This window comes from Ceratosolen solmsi, unplaced genomic scaffold (genome assembly GCF_000503995.2).
Source record: "Ceratosolen solmsi marchali unplaced genomic scaffold, CerSol_1.0 scaffold30, whole genome shotgun sequence".
NCBI lineage: Eukaryota > Metazoa > Arthropoda > Insecta > Hymenoptera > Agaonidae > Ceratosolen > Ceratosolen solmsi.
The window spans coordinates 5337600-5359994 of record NW_011948421.1 but is presented as its reverse complement, the minus strand read 5'-3'; the positions used below and the strand labels follow the sequence as shown (position 1 = coordinate 5359994).

The window sequence follows — 22395 nt, the reverse complement described above, 5'->3', positions numbered from 1 at the left end:
TCGGTAAAACAGATATCTTTTTTGACACGGCTATATAGTATCGTATATTTTCTGTATAATGAATTATTATTAATTTTATTATTTAATAATTCGTTTATCGGGGTATTTTTGCAAGATAAAATTGTTTATGCATTTATGCATCAAACGGTTACTTTCATTAATTTTAATACACTTTCACATTTATTGACTATATAATATTTTTTGCAAACTGATAACTGATAAAACAATAATTAAATAAAAAATATTCGTAATATATTATATAATGCTTCAAATTATTATTTTAATTACGTATTGAATTATGATTTTTTTATTGATATTTTTAAACAAATTTTATTTAATTTTATGTTAAATTGGTCAGTATTATTTTAACAGGAGTATTTTGTATAGTATATTCATAGAATTATTAATAATTTAATACATATGTTAAAAAGAATAGCTTTGTAACCGTCGATTATTTATTCATATTACCTTTGTAAAATATTATTTAAAGAATCGTGGACTATACAAAAATTATAAATAATGAATAAAAACAGAATTGAATATATTTTTAATATATTTTGTATACGCTTATTATACACATTTGAAATAGTAATGATTTTAAAATAAAATTTCAAAATATAATTGATTTTCAGTCATTTCATAGTTTTGTTAGAATTTCTATAATTTTTTTGTTTTTAGAAAAACACACAGATTGCATCGAAATCTCAATTACACTTTAACAAAAGAAATTTTTTTTATCTTAATATAACTTATACAAATAGATTTAAATATTCATAGAAGTGTACATTGACTTTAAGCAAAAATAACTAGCATATTATATATTTCAACTTTTTAATTAAATTGAATATTGACATTCATTAGAGTCATTTATTGTAAATTCCGGAGAGTAGTTTATATGGAACCTAATAAGAGTAGAATTATTTTAAAAATAAAATCACAAATTTAATTGTGTACGTTCAATTTAAGTGAATATAAAATTAATCAATTATTGAAGTGTATTAATTTCAGTACTTAATTCATGAGTATTAGAATATAATTATAAGAGGTCAATTAAATTTTATTTGATAGCTAGTTTTACTTAAAAGTTATTAGAGAAAAATAATAGTTTTCTCATTCGATGTTTAAGAGATTAATTTTATTTTAAATTATATTAATACTTTTATAAATCATTAAGATAAAATGACTATAATAGTCGGTTACTTTAAATGAAGTATCGTTTTGAAATTTAAAACTTTAATTGTTAATAACAAAAAAAAAACTTTTATTTATTAAAGCATGCACATTTTTTAAATCTAAGCTTTTGTGTACATAAATAAAATAGTAAACTTTAAAATAAATATAATTTATGTTTATAAAGTATCCATTATATAAAGTCTTCTAGGAATATTGACTATTATATAAAAGCTAAAAGCTTTATATAATTATTACTTTTGTATGAATTTTTCAACTTTCAGTCTAATTTTTAAATATATTTAGTTAATTTCTTAAATGAATAGAATCTTCTTTTCGGGTAATTTCGAGGTAATTAGCAGCTATTACAAAATAATAAATATAGGAATTGATTCCTGAATACTTAATAGATAAGGTTTATATTTATGGATAGAATATAATTTTCCAGTAAAAAGTATATTATTCAAATATTTTTATGTGAAATCCAGAAATAATTAAAAAAAAATTAAAAAAAAACGCAGGATTAATGCATTATATTTTTTTATCCTGTAAATTGGGATTTTCACAACAAAGATAATATGTGCAATTGTTATACGAACGACAATGCAAATGTGAATGAGCGAAAATCACCCTTCGAGTATATATTATGCAGAATGAAGGATTTTTTAAATTTTGACCAATCATTCAACATGTATTCAGATAAGTTTATTTGTAATTTTTATCAAATTAACATTGAACATCCTATTTATTAAAAAAAATTTTAATTAATAGTTTGCATTTAATTCTAATATTATACTAAGAAATATTGTAGAAAAATATTGAAAATTACAAAACCAAAATTGTAATAAAATATAAGAATTTGTTGTACTAACATATGTAATTATGTATTGGTTAAAATTAAAATTATTTTCACATAAACAAAAAATAGATTTTTTTAAAGAGGATTACATTTTTTCTGAAAATTGTTTTATCGAAATTTATATTTATACATGTCTATAATTCATATAATGAATTATTCAGATAATGTATTTGCTTGTGCACATAAGTTGTTCGACCTTTTGAAAGTATTGATTCGTTAAAAAAATTATTTAAGCCCAAGCTGAGGATGATATATCATTAAATAATATATCACTAAATAATAAATAAGAAATCGAATAAGTCATATAAAGCTTAGTCGGCGTGAAAAAATGTATATCTCATAATGGCTCAAATCAATAAAAAAAACATGCATTGCAACTCCCAATATCAATTATGACACGGCGACATCGCTGAGTGGCAGTGCCATGTTTCTACGCTTTTATACGATCTTCTTTATACATTAAAATTACAGTTATTTAGAATTTGGCGTTAGTGAAAAGTGACTTTTTCGTTTGTAAGTGAAATTCAATTTTACAGTGTTTATCATTCCACCCAATGGAAACTATGTAAAATTAACATTTTACTTTTAATTGAACTGCAAAATTCCTTATATACACCTTGTTAGTAATGCAAGAATTTAAATAAAATAATATATGTTATAGTTGTAAAATTGCGTCCAATTAGTAATGTTATGGATACATATAATTTCATAAACAGATAGTAAGGATATTTAGTAATAGAAATTTGTTCTTATAATTTATAGTCACACGTTCTATATTGTGAACCATACTTGTCAAAGAAACTTTTTCAGACAATTTCATGTTTATCATTAATGTAAATGGTACAAAATAGTTTTTTTTAACCTTTTATATTAAAATGATTACATATATCTAGTAAAATGAAAAAATACCGTTAAATGGAGACATGTTAATTCTTTTGAATACTTAGTTCGAAGGGGAAATGAAAACTTCATTTCTAAAAAGCTGTTCGCAATAAAGCTCACAATTGATTAGTTGCTATTTCATTCGACTGCTCGAACAATAAACTTTTAGTTTCATTAACTTGTAAGATTTTCTAGGCTTCCAAGTACTATTCTTTGGTGGTAAGTGAAATTTTATTCAAATAAAGTACTAAAATTGCTCACCCCCTATACTCAAAAAGGATGTGAAACTTCTAAAGTTTTTGGGTGATCGAATAGGTCACATTTTCATAAATGTTTTAAAAATTTCTTTTGATATTTAATAATATTTTTCAACTTGTTCATGGTGATACTCGTATGAAAATATTTCATATATTATATGATTGTAATAAAACTTATATTATCTTATATAATATATATAACTTATAATATATATATATATATATATATATATATATATATATATATATATATATATATATATTTATACATACATACATATATATATATTTATACATACATATACATTTTTGTATTATACTGATTTTTAATATAACATATTTTTCGTTATTAGGAATTCTAGACCTTCTTGTGGAATAAACAAAGTTGAAGAAATAAAAAACAAACTTACCGAACGCAATTCTTTGATTTTAAGACCTCCTTTACCGATAACACAGCCTGCCTGACTCTGATGAACCAACATGCGCAGATCGATTTCATTATCTTCTCCGTTTTTCAAGCCGCTCTGAAATAGTTCGAGAATGAATTATTTTCTTATAAAATAATTCTTCATCTTAAACGCATTTTTTAACAAATACCCTGAATATCACAAAAAAGATCCCGGTATTGATACTACCTCTGAACTGTATATATTTTACAAAATAAGTCGGGGAAAAATAATTTCGTATTAATTCAGAATAGAATTAGAATTATTCTAAAGGCTTTTTCAGTGATATGCTAAATTGTATAACTCATACGGTCTGTTTTACAATACTATTATACTTTTATACAATACTTTTATTCAATTAAAAAATATATATATTATCAGCGATAGTAATATAAAAAAAAGTAGATTCAATTATACATTTCAATCAATGCTTTAGTATATATTTATATAAGTTTAAAGTAAGAGGTATAAATGATAAATTTTAAATGTTGATTATTTTTATTTTTATTACAACTATCACTTTTATTAGAATTGATGATATATTGAATATTTAAAAACTGACTATTTATAACATTTTCTTTTATAAAAAACAGAATTTTGAAAACAATTATTAATTAAAAATCTGATGATATTTTTAGTATGAATGTCGTGAATTATTATATCATTACTATTATAAATTAAAATATTAAAAAATAATTGATTTAAGCTTTTTAAGAATTTACTTAAATTTTTTTTCTTTATTTCAATTTTTCATTTAATTTAATTTTGAAAAGAACGAAAAGTGTAGAAAATCATAGATGTTATTTGTTTTATAAGAAAAATGAATAAATATCTTACCTCTTCTAATTGAGGCACTATGTCACCCAGGACAGTGAGTACAGTATCTAGATCCGAGCTGATGGTCAGGATCCTAAAATCAGAAAAACTCGTAGAGTTATGCAAGTTCCGTAAAATGTTCCTTAATTTTGTTATTATAGAGGTAAAATTTAAAATAAATATCAATAATAAGATCTGAGAGAATGAACGATTACATATAATTATTTAATGTATCAGCAATAGGTATAGTTTAGCTTAAAATACCTACTTTACCATTACTTGATTATTCATAGTAATTTATTACGTAATATAGGTTTTTAATTTAATTGTATTAAATTTACTTGTAATTTCATAATATTAGGAGTATAGCCTATGATTCTAATAGTATGCTTTATTTATTAGAATATTTTTATGTCTAGTGGCTCTTGGACACTTCGTTTTATAATTGAATTTATCGGAATTATTACCGACAGTGATAATGGGCTGCCCTTACAGACTGTTTTACTATTAGACATATTTTTTATTTAATAATAGACAATTATTGCATAAATTTACACATTCATTGTATTTTATAGATTATTATGCTCGTATGTTATTTATTACCTATACAGTGTATATTGAAAATTAAAAGTAATAAACCATATTTTTTATTTATAAATATTTATGCATGGTAGAGAAAAGATAAGTAGCAATATTAATGCATGTGAAATTTAATTAAATACAAATTTTTGTTTGAAACAATAGGTGTTTGATAAAAAATAAAAAATGATATTAAGAGATATATTTTTACAATAATCAAAACATGTTAAAAGCCTTATTCTATTTTCATACGTATCATATGCTATTTAAAACTATAAGAATATTATTTTTGTTGTATATTGAAAAATTATCTAATTTTTTCAATATTGGAGAAATATTCATGGTTTAAAGATTGTTTTACAATGTATCATTTCATATACATCTTCTGTTATATATTATTTTATGAATATTTGTAAAACACATTAAATATGCGCATGTAATTTATTACATTTTTCTGCTTATCTTCATTAATATTTCTGAACATAGTAATGCTGGAAACAAGTTCATAATAATTACGTACTTCTACTCAATCTTTGTAATTGTGATTGTATTTATATAGGTAAAGTTGCAATTAAACTGCTTGTAAATAGTAAATCCTTTTTTTCTTCAAAAATCTAATATTTGACTCAATTATTTTTGTATCGATCATAAAAAAATAATCTATTATAAAGTATATTTAATCAGCAGACTGCTCGCATCATTGGAGCGGTATCATCTATGTTTATCTCTATGGTGAATCTTTCGTATATACTATTAAGAAATATAACATACATATAAATAAATCCGACTGAATTTTTATATAGGTTTTATACAGTTCATGGATAATAATGCGAATTTGCATTTTCATTGAATAAAAGGAACTTATATATTATTATATTTTGTCTTATTCTTATCTTGTATATAACCTTATAAGAAAAGTAATGCCATATTCCAATTAAATAAAACATCGTTAAGTGCAACCTAGTTGCAGTGTTGATAATACACGCGAAAAAACTGGTATTTAATAATTATGGAGAGTTGATTGGACATTGTCAGTATATATATATTCCGCATTATACGCGCGGGTTCGATACGATTATTGTCTAGTCAATAATACAAAATATTGTTAAATACGTATTTATTATTAGTTTCATAATTGCGCTAATTGACAAGTGGTCGTGGTGTAGATAATACGGAATTGAGTATATTAACGTCGGTGTAAGCTGTGACTTTATGATAACTGGTATGAAAAGTTGGTTGATGGTAAAGTAGGTAATGTGAACTTGAGCCTATTATTGACGAGTTGATTATGGCAATTATTTGTAAATCTTCTAAGTTCTTATTATTAATATAAAACTTTTTATTAGGAAATCACGAACAATATCAAAAAAAAATCGCGCCAGCTTAAAAAAATTTGATTTAGTTTTAAAGAAAATTTTGTTTTTTCTTGAAGCTGTAGTAAATTTGTATATTGAATGTTAATCGCGTACGTAATAATTTTAATGCGGTTTTGTTCACATGAAATTATAAAATTAATTTTTAAAAACTTATATTGTATTATTCCATTACCAGTATTTTTATTTGTATGAGTTTTCCTATGCTCACGAATAATGGACAGTCATTTTTAAATGTGGGTAGGCTTTGGTATTTTCGTTTGCTTGCAATTTTTACATAAAGTAAAATTGATAATTTCTTTAGCCACGATAACGAGGTAATTAAGATATTCTTATATAGGGATATATTAATTGATAGGGGTATTTACTACCTCTTATTAAAGTTTAAGTTAATTTTTCAACGTTGTAGCCATGGGATTTCTGAAAAAATTCTTCACGTTTCATCATAATTTTATTTTATATTTTTTTGCAGATACATTTATCACTCAAAATTAATGTCAATAAAAAATATTTTTTATCAATATATTTACAACATAAGAGAATATATTTTTTCTCCAATAATGAAATGATCTATTAATAAATATTTGTTTTTAATTATCACGTAATTTTGATAAATAATCATGTCTGCATTGATTGTTATCAGTTCAACTTAAAATACTATCGTTGACTTTTATTTTGGCATTATCCATTCACCAATCAATCTTTCGTTGTTGTAAATAATACAAATGCCAATATTAACGTCATAAATTTTAACGACGAATCTTCAGGTCGCTCAACATTCCATTTAAAATAGTTCAATGCTGTTTTCTGTTCCTTTATTAAAAAGGTTAGTTACCGCACCCTTGAATTGCACACAAAATTGAGTGGCAGCCAATTATATTAAACACATATAGGGAATGTTTTTAACAGTTAGGTCATCTTGATAAAATTGTCAACAGTTGTGAACAGAAAAGGTTTTTATAACTTCCTTAGTTTGATATCTGTGATATTAATAGCTTACATATTAACTGATTTTAGGAGTTATTTATTCATATATTTAACATTAAATATTAGTTGTAGTGTAAAGTTTTTAAAACTTATTTACAGAGAATAAAAAGTTGTAAATACGTGTATGTCGATTAATGTAAATTTAATAGATTTATATTGTTAATTAAATTACTTCGTAATATAATTTATATTCGTAAACAATGAAGTTAAATGAAAAATACAAAAGATTTGAAAAATATTTTTTAAGAAAATAAACTTAAAAATAAATAATATTTTTAGACTTATGTATTCATTTTTTTAATGAAGTACATAAAAATTGTTGCTGCATCAATTTATTAGAATTAAAAATGTACAATATTTATTATATTAATATAATTAAACAAAAAATAAAATTTAAGATATTTTATTTAATATCTGGATATTATCGAAATCACTATATGAGTCGAAGACATATATTTTTGATGTTTTAATCCGTACAATTTTCTTGTATTAAATTGATATCAATAAATATTCTATATTTCTATATATCAAACTAAAGAAATTTTGTTTTAAAAACTATTCTGTTATATTAACAAACATTAGTGAAGAACCTTCTTATAGTGTTACGAGATATAATCAAAGTAGAAAAAATGGATTTCATCGTGAATTGTATGCGAGCCACGGGATTGTTTGAAGGGTTCGTTCGTAGCGCTTTCGCTGGCTGATCGAAAAAGTATTGAGGACGGAAAAGACCACGCGAAATTTCGATCAGCGGAAACAGCGCTACCGAGACAATAGCTTTAGGACATTAAAAAACAATTGTCAATTTCCTGAAAATTGCATGCCGAATAGTCTAGCCTTCCTTTATCTTTCTCTATTTCATTTGGATAGACATTGAATAATTTATAGAAATACGTCGATTTCTATTTGGACAATCTTGAAAATCATGTATATTACATGAGTCACATTTCGCTGTTAAAAATAGAATATTTCCGAAATAATAATTTAAACAATTCTACTGTATAAGTGTAGTTCTAAGGACGTAATTTATTTTTGTCTATTTTACAAAGAGAAGTTCTTAAATGCACTGTCATAATGACGAGTGAATTATTACAAAATTGAAAAAAAAGAAGTTTTTTCAACTTCTGAAAATGAAATTTAAATATACATTTAACGATAGATATGAAAAAATCATGAAGAAATCGCCAAAATATAAACCAACAAATAAATATAATGTTCGATGTGATATTATACTGTTGGGTGGATGACTGGGACGAATGAATGTAAATAACCGATAAAGATAGAAAAGTGAGCAAAAAGGTAGAATGAAAAAAGTAAAGTAAGAAAAAGTAGGAAGGATCCTCATGGAAATCGTCATACTTAAATTATTAATTGATTATGGAAAGAACTTATTGAATTTCCAATGGGAAAGAATTCAATAATGACTGATAATATTTGTGAAGATAAAAAAAGAGACGGAAATATTGAATGAATATAGTATAAAAAAGTATAATTATATGGCGTCTTAATCGAGAATATTACAATCGAAGACAAAATGAAATGAAGAAATTAAACAAATTTAAAAACAAGAAAAAATTAGTAAAGTATAAAAGAGAAAGTATAGAGAGAATTAGAAACATTAAGTAGTGGTGTATTGGTATTACCGTTCGGGTCCGTAACAATCGGGTACAGTGATTGAGGCTTTGTACTGTTGGGCGTACACAGCGTGGTACAGTTGGTGGTATTCATTTTCATTGGCGTTCAACGTGGTGGTCGATTGGTTGGTCGATGTGCGGTTGTGTGCGGTCCATTTTTCACGTTCACATCCCGTGTTCGCATTTCGCACGTATTGCGCACGAAGAAGAGGCAGAAGGTGTGTGGTGGTCGAGAGAATTCATCCAGATCAGGTCGGGGCACACAACGACAAAGCCATGGTGGTGGTGGTGGTGGTGGTGGTGGTGGTGGTGGTGGTGGTGGTGGAGGGGGCAACCGGCACCGGGGTCGGGGCGGGGCCAGGGCACAAACCATCAACCAAGTTAGAACCACGTCAGAACCACGTCATTCGAGACGTCGTTTTTTTTCTTATTTTTATTTATGTTTTTGTTTTTTTCATTTTTCATTTATTGTGAAAAAAACCTTAATTCCTAGACGCTCAAAATTACCAACATGGTTGCGCACGTACTTATAACCATTGCCTCGATTTCTTTGGTTGGGTCCTATACGGGGATCGGTTAGAGTCCTTTTCGACTTTTCTTATTTAGCAAATCGCTCAATGAAACAATTGTATGTATCATATTCTATATGTAGTTCGATTATACCACCAAAAGTATTAAATATATTGAAGATTTTCGAATCTCACTTTAAGCTAAAGGGTGAAAAGTTTTATACTATATCATAACGATTTCACATAAATATTTCGATTGCTTTGATTGGCATATTCTTAATAATGATTAACATTTTGACTAGGAAATGTTGAAGCTATGCTAGAAATTTACCATAATCTGTACAGAAGAATATAAACATAATATAAAAATATTTGAATTGTGCTATCGTATATATACATATTTCACTAATATTAAAACTTTTATAATACCTAAATATGGATTGTACCGAAAACAAATCACAATTGTAATTGTTCTCATACATTTTGTACTGTACAGTATCATATAATATCAATAATTTTCCAGTAATAATTCTGCTTCAAACTTCTAATTTTAATTGTCACTAGATAGTGTAAAACTCCGTAGATAGTCTTATTATTAATTATTATATTCGTAACTTTCTTTATGTATCCTGGATATAGTTAAAAATGCATCATCTCGCAATTCACGATGCTTAGATTATTATATAAATACAACATTATATAAATTATAAATATTAACTACTATCTATAAATAGAATATACTAAAATATCTTACATGCTGTTGCAATTTAAAAGAAAAAAGGAACTTAAAAAATTGTGATCTGATTTAATTACTAGATGCAGTTCACCAAAGAAATGACGGCTTTTACGAAAGCTACTCAATAAATTATGTAAAAAAAGACAGCAGATGTTCATTGTAATAGTGTCCTTTATATCTACTTAAAATTGTTTAACTAAAATAAACCTAGAGAAAAGATATCGGCGATTTCATTTCAAGTAAAGTCGTAAAGGACTGCTCAGAAAAATCTAAACCATATTATTCCTTATTGCTGATAAATAAAATGAATAATAAACTAAAACTAGTCTAAACATGTGTCTACTTATGAAAACTGAAAACTGGTTGCTCAGTGTCCTTTCAGTAAGAAATATTAAAAAATGCTACGTCAAAAACAAACTTTTTTAATAAATAATGGAGAATAAAGAAAGTAAGCTATTGTACAATAGGCAAAGTACGTAATGCAGCATTTTTCTTAATTTTCTCACCGATCCCCATTGATAAAAGTTAAGGACATGAATATTTCTGCCTTCATCAGGGCTAAGCACAAATTTTTATATATGAATTTTTTTCTCCCACCCTCTATAAGTCCTTCACCTGTAGCATACTTCAATAAGGGGAGGTAATAGTGGTAGGTGGGTATTCTTTATTCCTTTTTCCGTTTTTTAGTTTTTTAACAATATATAGATATATATGCACATATTCGATTTTTGTTGTTGCGCATACATGTATTATATATTTTAAAAACAAAGAATAAAGTAAATTACGACCAAGAACGTAAAGAAACTAGCCGGTGTGCCACTTTCATACGTAGTTCGGGTATTTGTAGGCATGTAGGTATAAGTTTTGGTTATGAATTGGTGTTCGTATATTACGTGCGCGCGTGCTCGGTATCTGGCCACTCGCTTATTTGGGTGCACGCACAGGCACAAAAAATACGTGCACCTTAAATATAAGCATAGGGCTTGCACACATATTGAGTTAAACAGGCGAGTAACTTTATTTTTCATTTTATTTTCTTTGTAGTGAACGTGGTGATTTTTGAACAGGTATTAATGCAAGGGAGATAAGAATATAATAAGAGGGTTGGGTGTAGAATATTAAGACAATTGAATAGAGGTTTGGATAATAGAAAGGGTCCGTAAATAAGAATGAAAATATGAGAAAGAGAGAGGGGGGAGATAACGTAGGGAATTAATATACTAATTTAAGAAAAATTGTGGACTAGTACTTGATAATAAGTTACTAACATTTTCATAAAATGACTAATACGAAATATAGGAGGGGGCGGGGGTTAATCGGTATGACGAGAAAGAGTCAAAAATGAGTCTGGGAATTACTTACTTTATCTTTATCGTAGAACTTTATTCACTTTAACCGAGAGCACTAGAAAATATAGTATTGGTTAAGTAACGAAAATATCGAAATTTACTAATTAAACATACATTTTGAAGTTATTCTTTATTTTTTACTATTTGATTAGAATTTAAAATATATTTATAAGTGAATTTGAGAACTTTACTTAACTGGATTATAGATTTTTTTACAAGCAACAATTTTCTAATGCAATATTAATTTGTACAGAAATATTTATCTAGAATATTTAATTTCGAAAATATGTAATGTATCATCATAAAATAAACTTATATATAATAATACTTTTATGAAGTTATTGTTTTCGTATACAATAAGAAACTTTCTGCAGTTTTGCCTTTATTTTTATTTTTATATTTCTAGCGCTAGCACTCATATTTAATGTCTTGTTGATTTTCGACAAACATCTGTTTGATTGTAAGACACGTCCCTTTAGAGTGCAAATTTTCTCATTTCTACGATTTATACTTCTATACTACTTCAATTTTGACTCTTTCTTTATATTCTGTTTCATTTTAATATCTACACAGTTCTTGTTCTTATATTAAAAGAAAAAAGAAATAGGAAAGTATGAACAACTTTTTGGCATACGAAGTAGTCAGTAATATAGTGAAAAAGATAGAAGATAGCACAAGAGTTTAGAAAATAGCGTTTTCGCTTAATCCTTCACATTTCTGCTATTTACTGCTTTCGTATTATTTCATGTTTGTCGGTGAAATCACTAAAGAATAAAAAACAATTACTGTGAAAGCTTGCTGCTCTTACCTGACTGCGGAGTTTGGCGATGTTTTGGCCACCTCTGCCGATTATCGATCCAGCGACCTGTAAGTTAAGAAATTAAAATATTAATTGCGAACAACAGGTAACGAATAAACTGAACTTTTCAAACACGATATTTAATGCAAAATTTTATATCCTAGTTTTCATTCTATTGTTTATACTAAATGTGAAAAAAGGTATTTTTATTCGTTAATACTAAGTAATTTGTATATTTTATTTATATCATTTATATAATTTTATTAATATTGCCTTTCAGCTGGTATTTTATTATTTAATTTGACAATTAAAGTAAAGCCTTCATTATTATATATAATTGAAATGAAATTGACCTAGAAAATATAGTGCAAGCTAGAGATGACCCAACTTACAGTTCTAATGTTAGTCAGAAATTGTTTATATAATTCTTGATAATTGTTGACTCCCGATGAAAATAAAAATAATAAATGCATTTTTAGTTTCAATTATGCTATTTATTAGTCACTAGGGTCGATTTCTTCATGATTTTCGAAATTCAGAACAAGATTTCAAAAATAAACTGCAAATTTCAGTCATTAACAAAGAAAACGATAAACGCTTTTGCATTTGTAATATTCGTTTTGAGCTTCTTTGGAGTTTTTCTTTCAAAAAGAAAATAATTAACTTTAAGCAGCGCCACTTCATGCGAATGCCTTTTCTACCCCTTAGCGTCGGGGGTCACTCGAATAATATATCGACGGGTTATAAATACGTGCACGCATGGGGCACAAGAATAATTCCCCGTCATTACGTAGGCAAGTTCCGTCAGGCAGGCGCCATAAGTTTTCATACAAGTCGTGCGACGAGCGTATAGCATTCAGTCGACACTAATGAGAAGGTGCGTTTAAACGTTGTCCAACGCCTTTTCGAAGTTCTCGACGCATTTTATTCTTATAATTGTCGTCGGGCGATTTATTTTGACGATCACGTGCAGGCGCATCCAGCTCGAAGTTTTCTCAGTCAACCAACAGTCAAATATATCCAATGAGTGTTCATCTATATGAAGGTGCTTCCTTACGGATCGAGATGCATTCGCATTTGCTATTTTATCTTTGCTGTTGCTGAGGTTATATATACTGCACAATAAAAAGTACTTAAACCATCAATGAAAGGATTACAAAGACGTATTCTATAGATAATTATTTTGTACCGTATACAGAATGTTTTATGTGTACAGTATATTCACGAACTTTTGTTAATAAATACTCGTATAAATTTTTCAAATAAAATTATACACATTCTATGATTGGTATTCATCATATTATGAAAATCCGTTATATTTTGAAATAAAGTATTTAAAATACTTAAAAATAATGTTGTTCTTATTAATACAAATATATGTGAAATGTTTATTTTACTTTCTAAAAACTAACCAATGTTAAAATAAAAATTCTGAAGTACAAAGCACCATGTGATGGGGCTGAAAGTATTCAAAAGCGTTTGGCTATTCGAAGTACGTTGATCAGCAACGGTAACGATGACAGCGAAGTGAAAAATGTTGAATACATCTCTCATATATTTCGTATCATATATCTCATTCATAAATCCGTTTTTTTGAACGCGGACACGATATGAAACATTTATAGTGTCTTTAGTATAATGCAATGATATCTTGAAAATATGCATGAAAATATCAACTTATTACACATGCGAAGGTGATCTCAAAAGTTATTTAACAAAAAGTCGCACGATTTTATCATAAAACTAAATAAAGTTCATAATATGAAAGGTAATCGTGTAATTTTATTTATATTTATTGAATCCATTCTTGACAAATGCTAATAAAAAGTCAATTATATATAAGCCGATCTATTTAAGGTAATAAGCAATAGAACAATGTTCTGGAAAAAATTCGAATTTAGATAGAAATTCTAATATTAGTGAATTAAATGTTTCCAGTTCTGAATACTCCAAATAAGAACTTATTGTGTAACGTTAAAGTTTTAGGAAACAATTTTAATTGATCACTCCGGGCACGTGGTTTTCCTTTAAAGTGTTCAAGTACGAATTTTTATAATGCAATATTACTCATAATTAAAATTGCTATATCAATTATGAAACATTCATCTTGTTTAAATATTTTAATTTTTAACAATTTCTATAAAATAGGATTTCATTTGTAAGTCTTACAACAATGAAGTTCAAGCATAGCACATAAATGCTTCTAAATTATTCGATCTAGATCTAAATATTTTAATGAAAATAAATCAATGTCAATGAAAATCAGAAAATTTTAATTTAAATATCAAATTATTAACAAATATTAAAAGTCAGAGAAATTATTTTTTTCTATGCATATACATAAACTCAAGATAGAAATGCATAATTTTTTTATTGTTTTTGACTTCTTCATAAAAATATAGCAGCAAATTGTTTTTGTAATAGTTGAAATTACATTTATATTTCTTTTGATATTATAAGGAAAGAAGATATTTTTATAAATTAACTTTTTTAAGATTTTATTTGGTTGGGAGCAATTTATATATTATCTTAGTTTTTCAGTTAGTGTGATGAGTTGTGATGAGCTATAGTTGAAATATGTGGTCGTAATATTAGATGAATAAAAAAACTTTCACACGTGTATTTTTTAAAGAAAAGTTGCCATGTAGATGAAAGTTAAATGACCTAATCGTCTTAATAAAATGTCTTACTATATGACTAGACTAAAATTAAGCATTAATGAGTCACAATTTTAAATAGATAATTTACGAAAAAATGGGTAAATTATCCGTATTTTCAGAAACTTCATTATCGGTTTGATTAAATTTCTGTTTGTACGAAAACGTAAATTAAGTGACACCCGTGATTTTAATACAGCATGACAAAATAATATATGCTCAACAAGCGATAACGATTAACCTGTCAAATTCATTCGATCCTACTATCGTTATAATTATCATTGGTATTAGAGCTCCAATTCGTGACGTATAAGGTGCATAATTCTCGCGGTAGCTAACGCAGTGACGTAGGTTTATGGCAAAGCGAATGGTGCAAATAATAGTTAGCGATTGCTTCATCACTATGCAAGAATAAATGAGCAATACATTGACATAGTGCTGCTCCTGAAGTTCCAAGTGATTTCGGTCGTTGTCGATATTCTAGAACGAGGAGATAATTTTGCGTGAGAATGTATTGATACGAAGATACGTATTATTATTCTCTTTTGATGTATATTTTTTATTTATCATTTTATTTTTTCAATGATAAGATTGATAATGTTTACTATTTATGAAATAAATACATAAATATGAGTGAAAATGTAATTAAAGTAAATAATAAAAAAATGATTTTTTATTAGTTTATTATTTAAATAAAATTTTAAGTTTAATTATTAATTTATGTTTATATTTATTGCCGTTATAATTTCTACGAATTGAATATACCTCATAATTGAATTCTAAATTGAATATATATCGCTCCTTTAATTAAATACACATATCCAATATTGTTAATTTTAATATAAAAATTCTATTCTAAAACTTCATGATATAAATAGTGTAATATTTTTAAAAAAATTAGAAATAAAAGGTTAACTTTTAAAACGTTGTGAAAGTCGAAACGCGTATAGTTAAAGTATGTCAGATAATGTAAGTATATCCATACATAAATGTAGATGTGTACCCAGTTTGGTCAGACCGTATTTTATGTATGACTATTGGAGATAAACTAGGCATCTTAATTTGAGAATTTAAAATACACTGTTCTCAATATTTTCATTATTTAAGAGATTAAATTTTTAAAAGTGTTATATCATTTTAAAGTATTCAACTTATAGCCATAATTAAATCAATAGACAATTCTTTTTCGTATAGATAATATAAAATAGAATTCAATTTAACTGAATACATATTTCATTGATTTAACTAAATAAATTTTTTATTTAAGTATTAAGGATGCGAGTAATTTATTTAAATTTATAACAAATAAAATTGTGAATGTAAGTTCTTTTATTCAATTAATATAGTGTAAAATTCATGAATAATGTATTTTTTTGTAATATATTACAATAAACAAGTAATAATTAACTAAAATTAAAGGTTTCTTATATTTAATTGTACATAAAATATTTGGATAAATTTCGGAAATCAAATATTCTATTTTAATAAATGATAAATAATGTTTATAACAAAAATGTTATGATACTAATATAAAAATTGAATCTGAAATTAAAAGCTAATAATTATAGAGTAGTTAAACTGAATTAAAACGTCGAAACAATTCTAAAATAATAATTATTTGTAAAAATTGAATTTAAAAAGTTTGTTGTATTAAATATTCTAAATAGCAGCGGCATTTTAACTGGAATTTATATATTAATTGATTATAGTGGAAATATTCACTTCCATATATTATAATTACGTAATAGCGTACGGTGTACGCAGTATATAATCATAATAATAAAATTTGGTTAAATATCATTCGTGGCTAAATTATTAAGATATATTTTCAAGATAAACTTTTTATGGATTCATTCAAATCCTCTGTATTTCGTACAATATAATATATTTGAAAATTTTTTACCTGATAATATTTCTTATTAGACTTGATGTTTTAAATCATTTAATTGTCACAAGAAAAATTATTCTTACATACGTTTATATAATATGGTATTATATTAATTCTTGTATTTAATATTATTTGTATACATCTTACTATTTGTAATCTAAATGGAATTGCGTTGTTGAAGTTTGTATAATTCTTCAAATTATAAAGTAAAAAAATGATATATAACATCATTTTGTAGAAGTGCAAAAGGATTTAGATTGTTAATTAAATTGATACATTATTATATTTAATATGCATCTTAGGGGAATCTTTTTACTTAAAGAAATAATCTACCATTGAATTAAAGTGACGAATTTCATTATATAAAAGCACGTATGTTTTTTCTGTTTATATTATAAATTATTTAAGTACGTAGTTTAGTTTGATTTAGTTATGAAAGTTAAAAAAACCTGCTATTGATAGAATCTCATTAGTTAATTAATAGATTTAATTAATAAATTAATAAAAAAAAATAGATATGTAAAGTCTAATTTTATAGATTATTAAGTTTTAGGAAAAATTCGAATAATTATAGAAATAAACCTAAACATAAAAAGAACCTTACGTCTATTTTGATTAGTTTGTAATCATGGCTTTAGTATGTGAAGAATCACAAAATTATACGGTATAATTTAAATGTCGTGGATAAATAACATTACATGCGCAGAGCACCATTCAAGTTTACTAACATTGCCCTTTCTACGCATTCAGCTACTTAAATTTGAAAAGCGATTAGAAACGCAGGGAAGGACTCGCAGGCTAATGTGGACGTGGGAGACGAATTTATCGATTAGCCGTTCTTCTATGTATCTATCCTTGAAAGTAAAAGAGACGCGTAAGCACATCAGAATTTAAAAGATGCCAGTTTCTTGTAGTCAATTGCTTACATTTATACGCATGTGTGCTCGCGCGGCTATACACATACTTCTGTATGCATGTATATTGGAAACAAGATTGGTCACTTGTGTAGGTAGCATATATACTTGTAGGCGGCTTCTAACAGTTATTTCTTTTCCTTTTTTGAGCATGCAGTACCTCATATAAGGAAATACTATTTTACCGTATACTAGATATGTTTTAATTATAAAGACTTAATTCAAATTAATATATCACTTTCAGTTTCAATATTATACTAAGTATTCATTTCATTTATGAATTTAGACTTTTTCATATGTTATTTTTCATTAGCCACAGTTTAAATGCATTTTTAAGTTTTCATATGCATCGGTACATATTGATGGATAGATGTTATTTCCATTTCTTCTTTTTTATTTCCATGCTCGTTTGTACGTCTACGGGCCACAGTTAAATTATGCATGAAACTATATTTGCACAATACTTTTGACGATGAGAAAAATAATAATTGTTCTTAATTAAAGAAACTGCTTGCCTACTAACATGTACTTAAGTATTAGGAAATTCATATCAAATTGACCAAATTCACAAAAAAAGTTTTACGTTTTGTATGATTTTGGGAACTTTTGTAGATTCTTTAGAGGATGACGCGTGTCACTCGAGAAAGCGAGAAAACCCCGGCTTCCGGTTTTTCGGTCGAATCAAATCGTTGCGGTACTTGTATCTTGAGAAAAGGGAAAAGAGGTAAAAAGGCAACGTCAGTTGGGATTACAATGACCGGAAGAAAGCTGCTCCGCTGACCAAGGTAACGTGTTCCATGGCTCACTTGTTGCAAATATTACGGGACGTAAATTGGCGCAATCGGCGAGACGTAGTTACCGAGGTAGAAAGATTATCGTGAAATTCTGTTAACGGCTATGATACTACTATGGGCCACTTATATTCAAGTAGCTTTTCGAATAGACCTAAATTTAGATGTGCTTACGAATTTTCATTTACAAACACAACTGTTGTTGTGAGTTACATTTTATTTTAATTTGAATTTGTGTTCGAAGAAAATTTACCTTGAGGGTGTCGTTGTGCTATGGCCAATCTACACGAGCTCTTTGCATACATTAATCGTCGTTTATAATTAAAACTTTTTTAGCAAAAGTAATTAAAATAATAATAAAAATAAAAAAATATTAATGCTGGTATGAATGAATACGAAAAATCTATTAATCGTTTACAAACATTGGTAAATCCTCAAAATATACAAATTAATTGATTTCAATATATATATATATATATATATATATATTGGTACTTTAATAGACTATTGTTATAAAAGTGAAAATACAATAATGGATGTACGTACTCTGCTGGGGATAAGGAGTCTTAGTTCATCTTCCCCCTGTCTGTAGCGCTTGCTTGGGTTGGTTGGACCCCCAGATGTAGCGTCTGCTTCTCGCTTCATTATTCCTGAAACATAAATAGTAAACGGCTTCATAAAAATCATGCCAAGTAAGCTGCGTGCCAAAAACCGTTTAATGAATGGCTTACGCTGGATATATTCAATTGTACTTCACGTCTACGATTGCATTATTTATTTAGCCTCGTGACTGACTTCCGGACAAAATCGCTAAATCGAATGTACAGTCACGGATTTCAGTTTGCAAGCACATTAACAAATTTTCAAATTTTTTTAAGTTTCTGGAATTAGCTTCTATATTCATGAAGATAGTTATACGATATTTACAGAATCATTTAGTAATTTAGAACTAGAAAGAGAATTATATCCGACACATGATAAGTAGTTGCTATAATTGCAACCTAGCGTATTTCTTTTAGACATAAAGATATTTTAGAATATGATAGATTTATATCCATAAATTTAAGAGACTAATGGTAAATTTTAGCGTTCATTTACAGTGGTACCGGACACTTATTGGTTTCTTTTCTATGTGCGAACATTGAGTGGCTCGTGACGGTAATCGTTAAAACCATAATCTAAAATTTGAAAAAGAAGAAAATAACTTCAAATTTGAAAAAGAAGAAAAAATGTAAAGTAACTTATAAACCTTATAAAACTTATAAAATGTATAGTATATAAACCACAAGGGTTGGGAGCCCTTAACGTGATAGCTCCCCTCTATAGCCATTACAGTGTTATGCTGAGGCTTCCATTCCCGTTGTTTATTATGCTTCGATAAAAGCGGACTCAAAACAATGACTCGGAATATCTATTCTACCTTGTTTATTTTTCGATTTTAACGGATTTATGATGGAATTCTGCAAAAACAGGTTGACCTCACACTTTTCATAACGACAAAGCATCGGCCTCATTAAAATTCGAATAATCATTTATTTAAATTTAAAGAGAATCAATAGAATTTGAATTCACAAGCAACAGGCATTAAGTATATAGATTCAAAGTAACTTTACAAGTAAAATAGCCTAAGATCGGTTTTCTTAATTCATTTTTTTAGTCGAACTTTATTTAAATTCTTAAATAAATCTTTTTATAAAAAAAACATGCTGGAAAAAATATACTTTACTACATTGAATTTTATTTTCATTTATTTGCGATTTTTTTTTATTTGATTACAATTAAATTTGTAATCTATTTTTTAACTTAATTTTTATATACATTAATACAGTTTATTATGTATTTATTCATAAAATTATTATTAGTAATTATTATTAATAAGATTAAATAAAATTTTAAATCGAGTTAACAAATTTTTTCGTATTAATATTAATAATAACTGAATGTTTAACTTTATACAACATCGAATACTTCTTAATAATTACATACGAAAAATGATAAATTGAATCTTTTAATCAATGTATTATAAAAGTCTTTAAAGATCAAAGTAATTTATTTAATTTGATAGATAAATGCAATAGATACTGTACATTTCATATTAAATAAAGAGATTCTATTTCTTCTATAATGGTGTGAAAATATAAACATTTTTATCTATGATAAAAAAGATTATTTCTACATCAGCATAAAAACTTAAGGAAATTTATTTAAAATTCAATTAAATATTTGTCTTGTAGAATTGATTCTTTTATTTTTTTAAACATATTGGTGAAATTACTTTTAAAACAAAAAAATCAGTTAAAATCTATCATTGTTTAATCTTATTAATATCTTTACAAATAATGATCTTAAATTTAAATGGTATAAACAATTCGTTTTGAAAAAATTTCATAAGTTTAACGCGATATCACTCATAATTAAAAAGATAAATTCACTGATTTGTACTTGTAATAAAACAATTTTTAATGAAATGATACATACACTAGATCGGGTAGGAAAATATTTGCCTGGCGATTAAAAACGTTCAGATAATTATTAAAATTCATAATACTCAATACGGTTTTATGTACAATATATAAGAGATCAAACTGCAGAGATCCACCCACTCGATAACATCTTGCTCAATTTCCTTTTTTCCAACTTTCACAATACATAGCACGTAATATACATCAGAGAATTAAGTGTATTTTCATTCTAATGAATTTTCTGTTTCTTTATTTAGTAATAGGATAGTGAAACATTAACGGAAAGATAATATAATGATGATGTGCTATGGTAAGATTTTACAATATGTATATGGGAATTGACGAGGTAACTAAGTAAATATGTTGACAGGTATTCGGTAATTGTAATTAGAAGTAAAATTTAGAAATAAGAATTGGCACGATAGAATAGTATATAGTAACGTCAAGTCGCGATTTTTGGCTTACATTTTATTAATGAATTTATTAACCAATTTTTCATTTTGATCTTCTTGACATAGATTTGCACACGATATTGCATATGGCAGATACTAAATAATTTAAGTCACTCATATAATTTCCACGTTACCGATAATTATCACGATGTAGATTATTGAATACTTAAGAGGGCTATCAATTTTTTTAAACATTAGGACGACAAGAAAAATTGCTTTTCATAAAGTGAAACGAATTGTTTTAAGGAATCTTGCACTTTTGTAATTTCTATGTATAAATATTTTTTAAATGAATTTTTGTTAAATTTTTTTATTACATTCATTTTATTATTTAAAAACAGTGTTGAGATATTTTATTAGATATTTATCACAATTAATAACATATATTGAGCATTCAATAACTTGAATGCTAACATATCCGAGCTCATTATTATTTATATTTATGCAGGTTTTTTTTGTTATATAAGAGCATTTCAATGAAATTCAATCTGATTCAAGCACATTGCATACATCAGCTTCACGTTTCATAATAATGATAAAACGTTACACTGTCTTTATTTCAAAGACTTATTTTGTTGTGGACAAAAAAGGAAATAGGTTTGGTGCGTGCGAAGGATTTACACTTTACATAATACCGTGCTTAAGTTTAATTAATTAAAACAAATTTTTTTTTATGTGTTCAAATATATTTTTTAATTATTTTAATAGTATTAATAGCTCTATAATTTTGTTATTAAAATAAGCCAATTGAAATAAGTCATGGCCTTTAAATAATTCTTTATCTAAAAATTAATAATACATTATAACGAGAAATTCAATTCACTTTCAATTTATT

The 22395-nt window shown here is 26.2% G+C and overlaps 1 protein-coding gene across 1 annotated transcript in view; it reads right to left on the bottom strand.

The window, feature by feature from the left end:
* The window catches only part of HnRNP-K (Heterogeneous nuclear ribonucleoprotein K), a 56861-nt gene that overhangs the window by 26308 nt on the left and 8158 nt on the right, over window positions 1-22395 (bottom strand). The window contains exons 2-6 of the mRNA XM_011498593.1: window positions 19193-19296; window positions 12406-12462; window positions 9013-9056; window positions 4452-4524; window positions 3579-3692 (exon numbers count right to left, since the gene is read on the bottom strand). Coding sequence (XP_011496895.1) covers window positions 3579-3692; window positions 4452-4524; window positions 9013-9056; window positions 12406-12462; window positions 19193-19296 — 392 coding nt within the window. The remainder of the gene's footprint in view (window positions 1-3578; window positions 3693-4451; window positions 4525-9012; window positions 9057-12405; window positions 12463-19192; window positions 19297-22395) is intronic.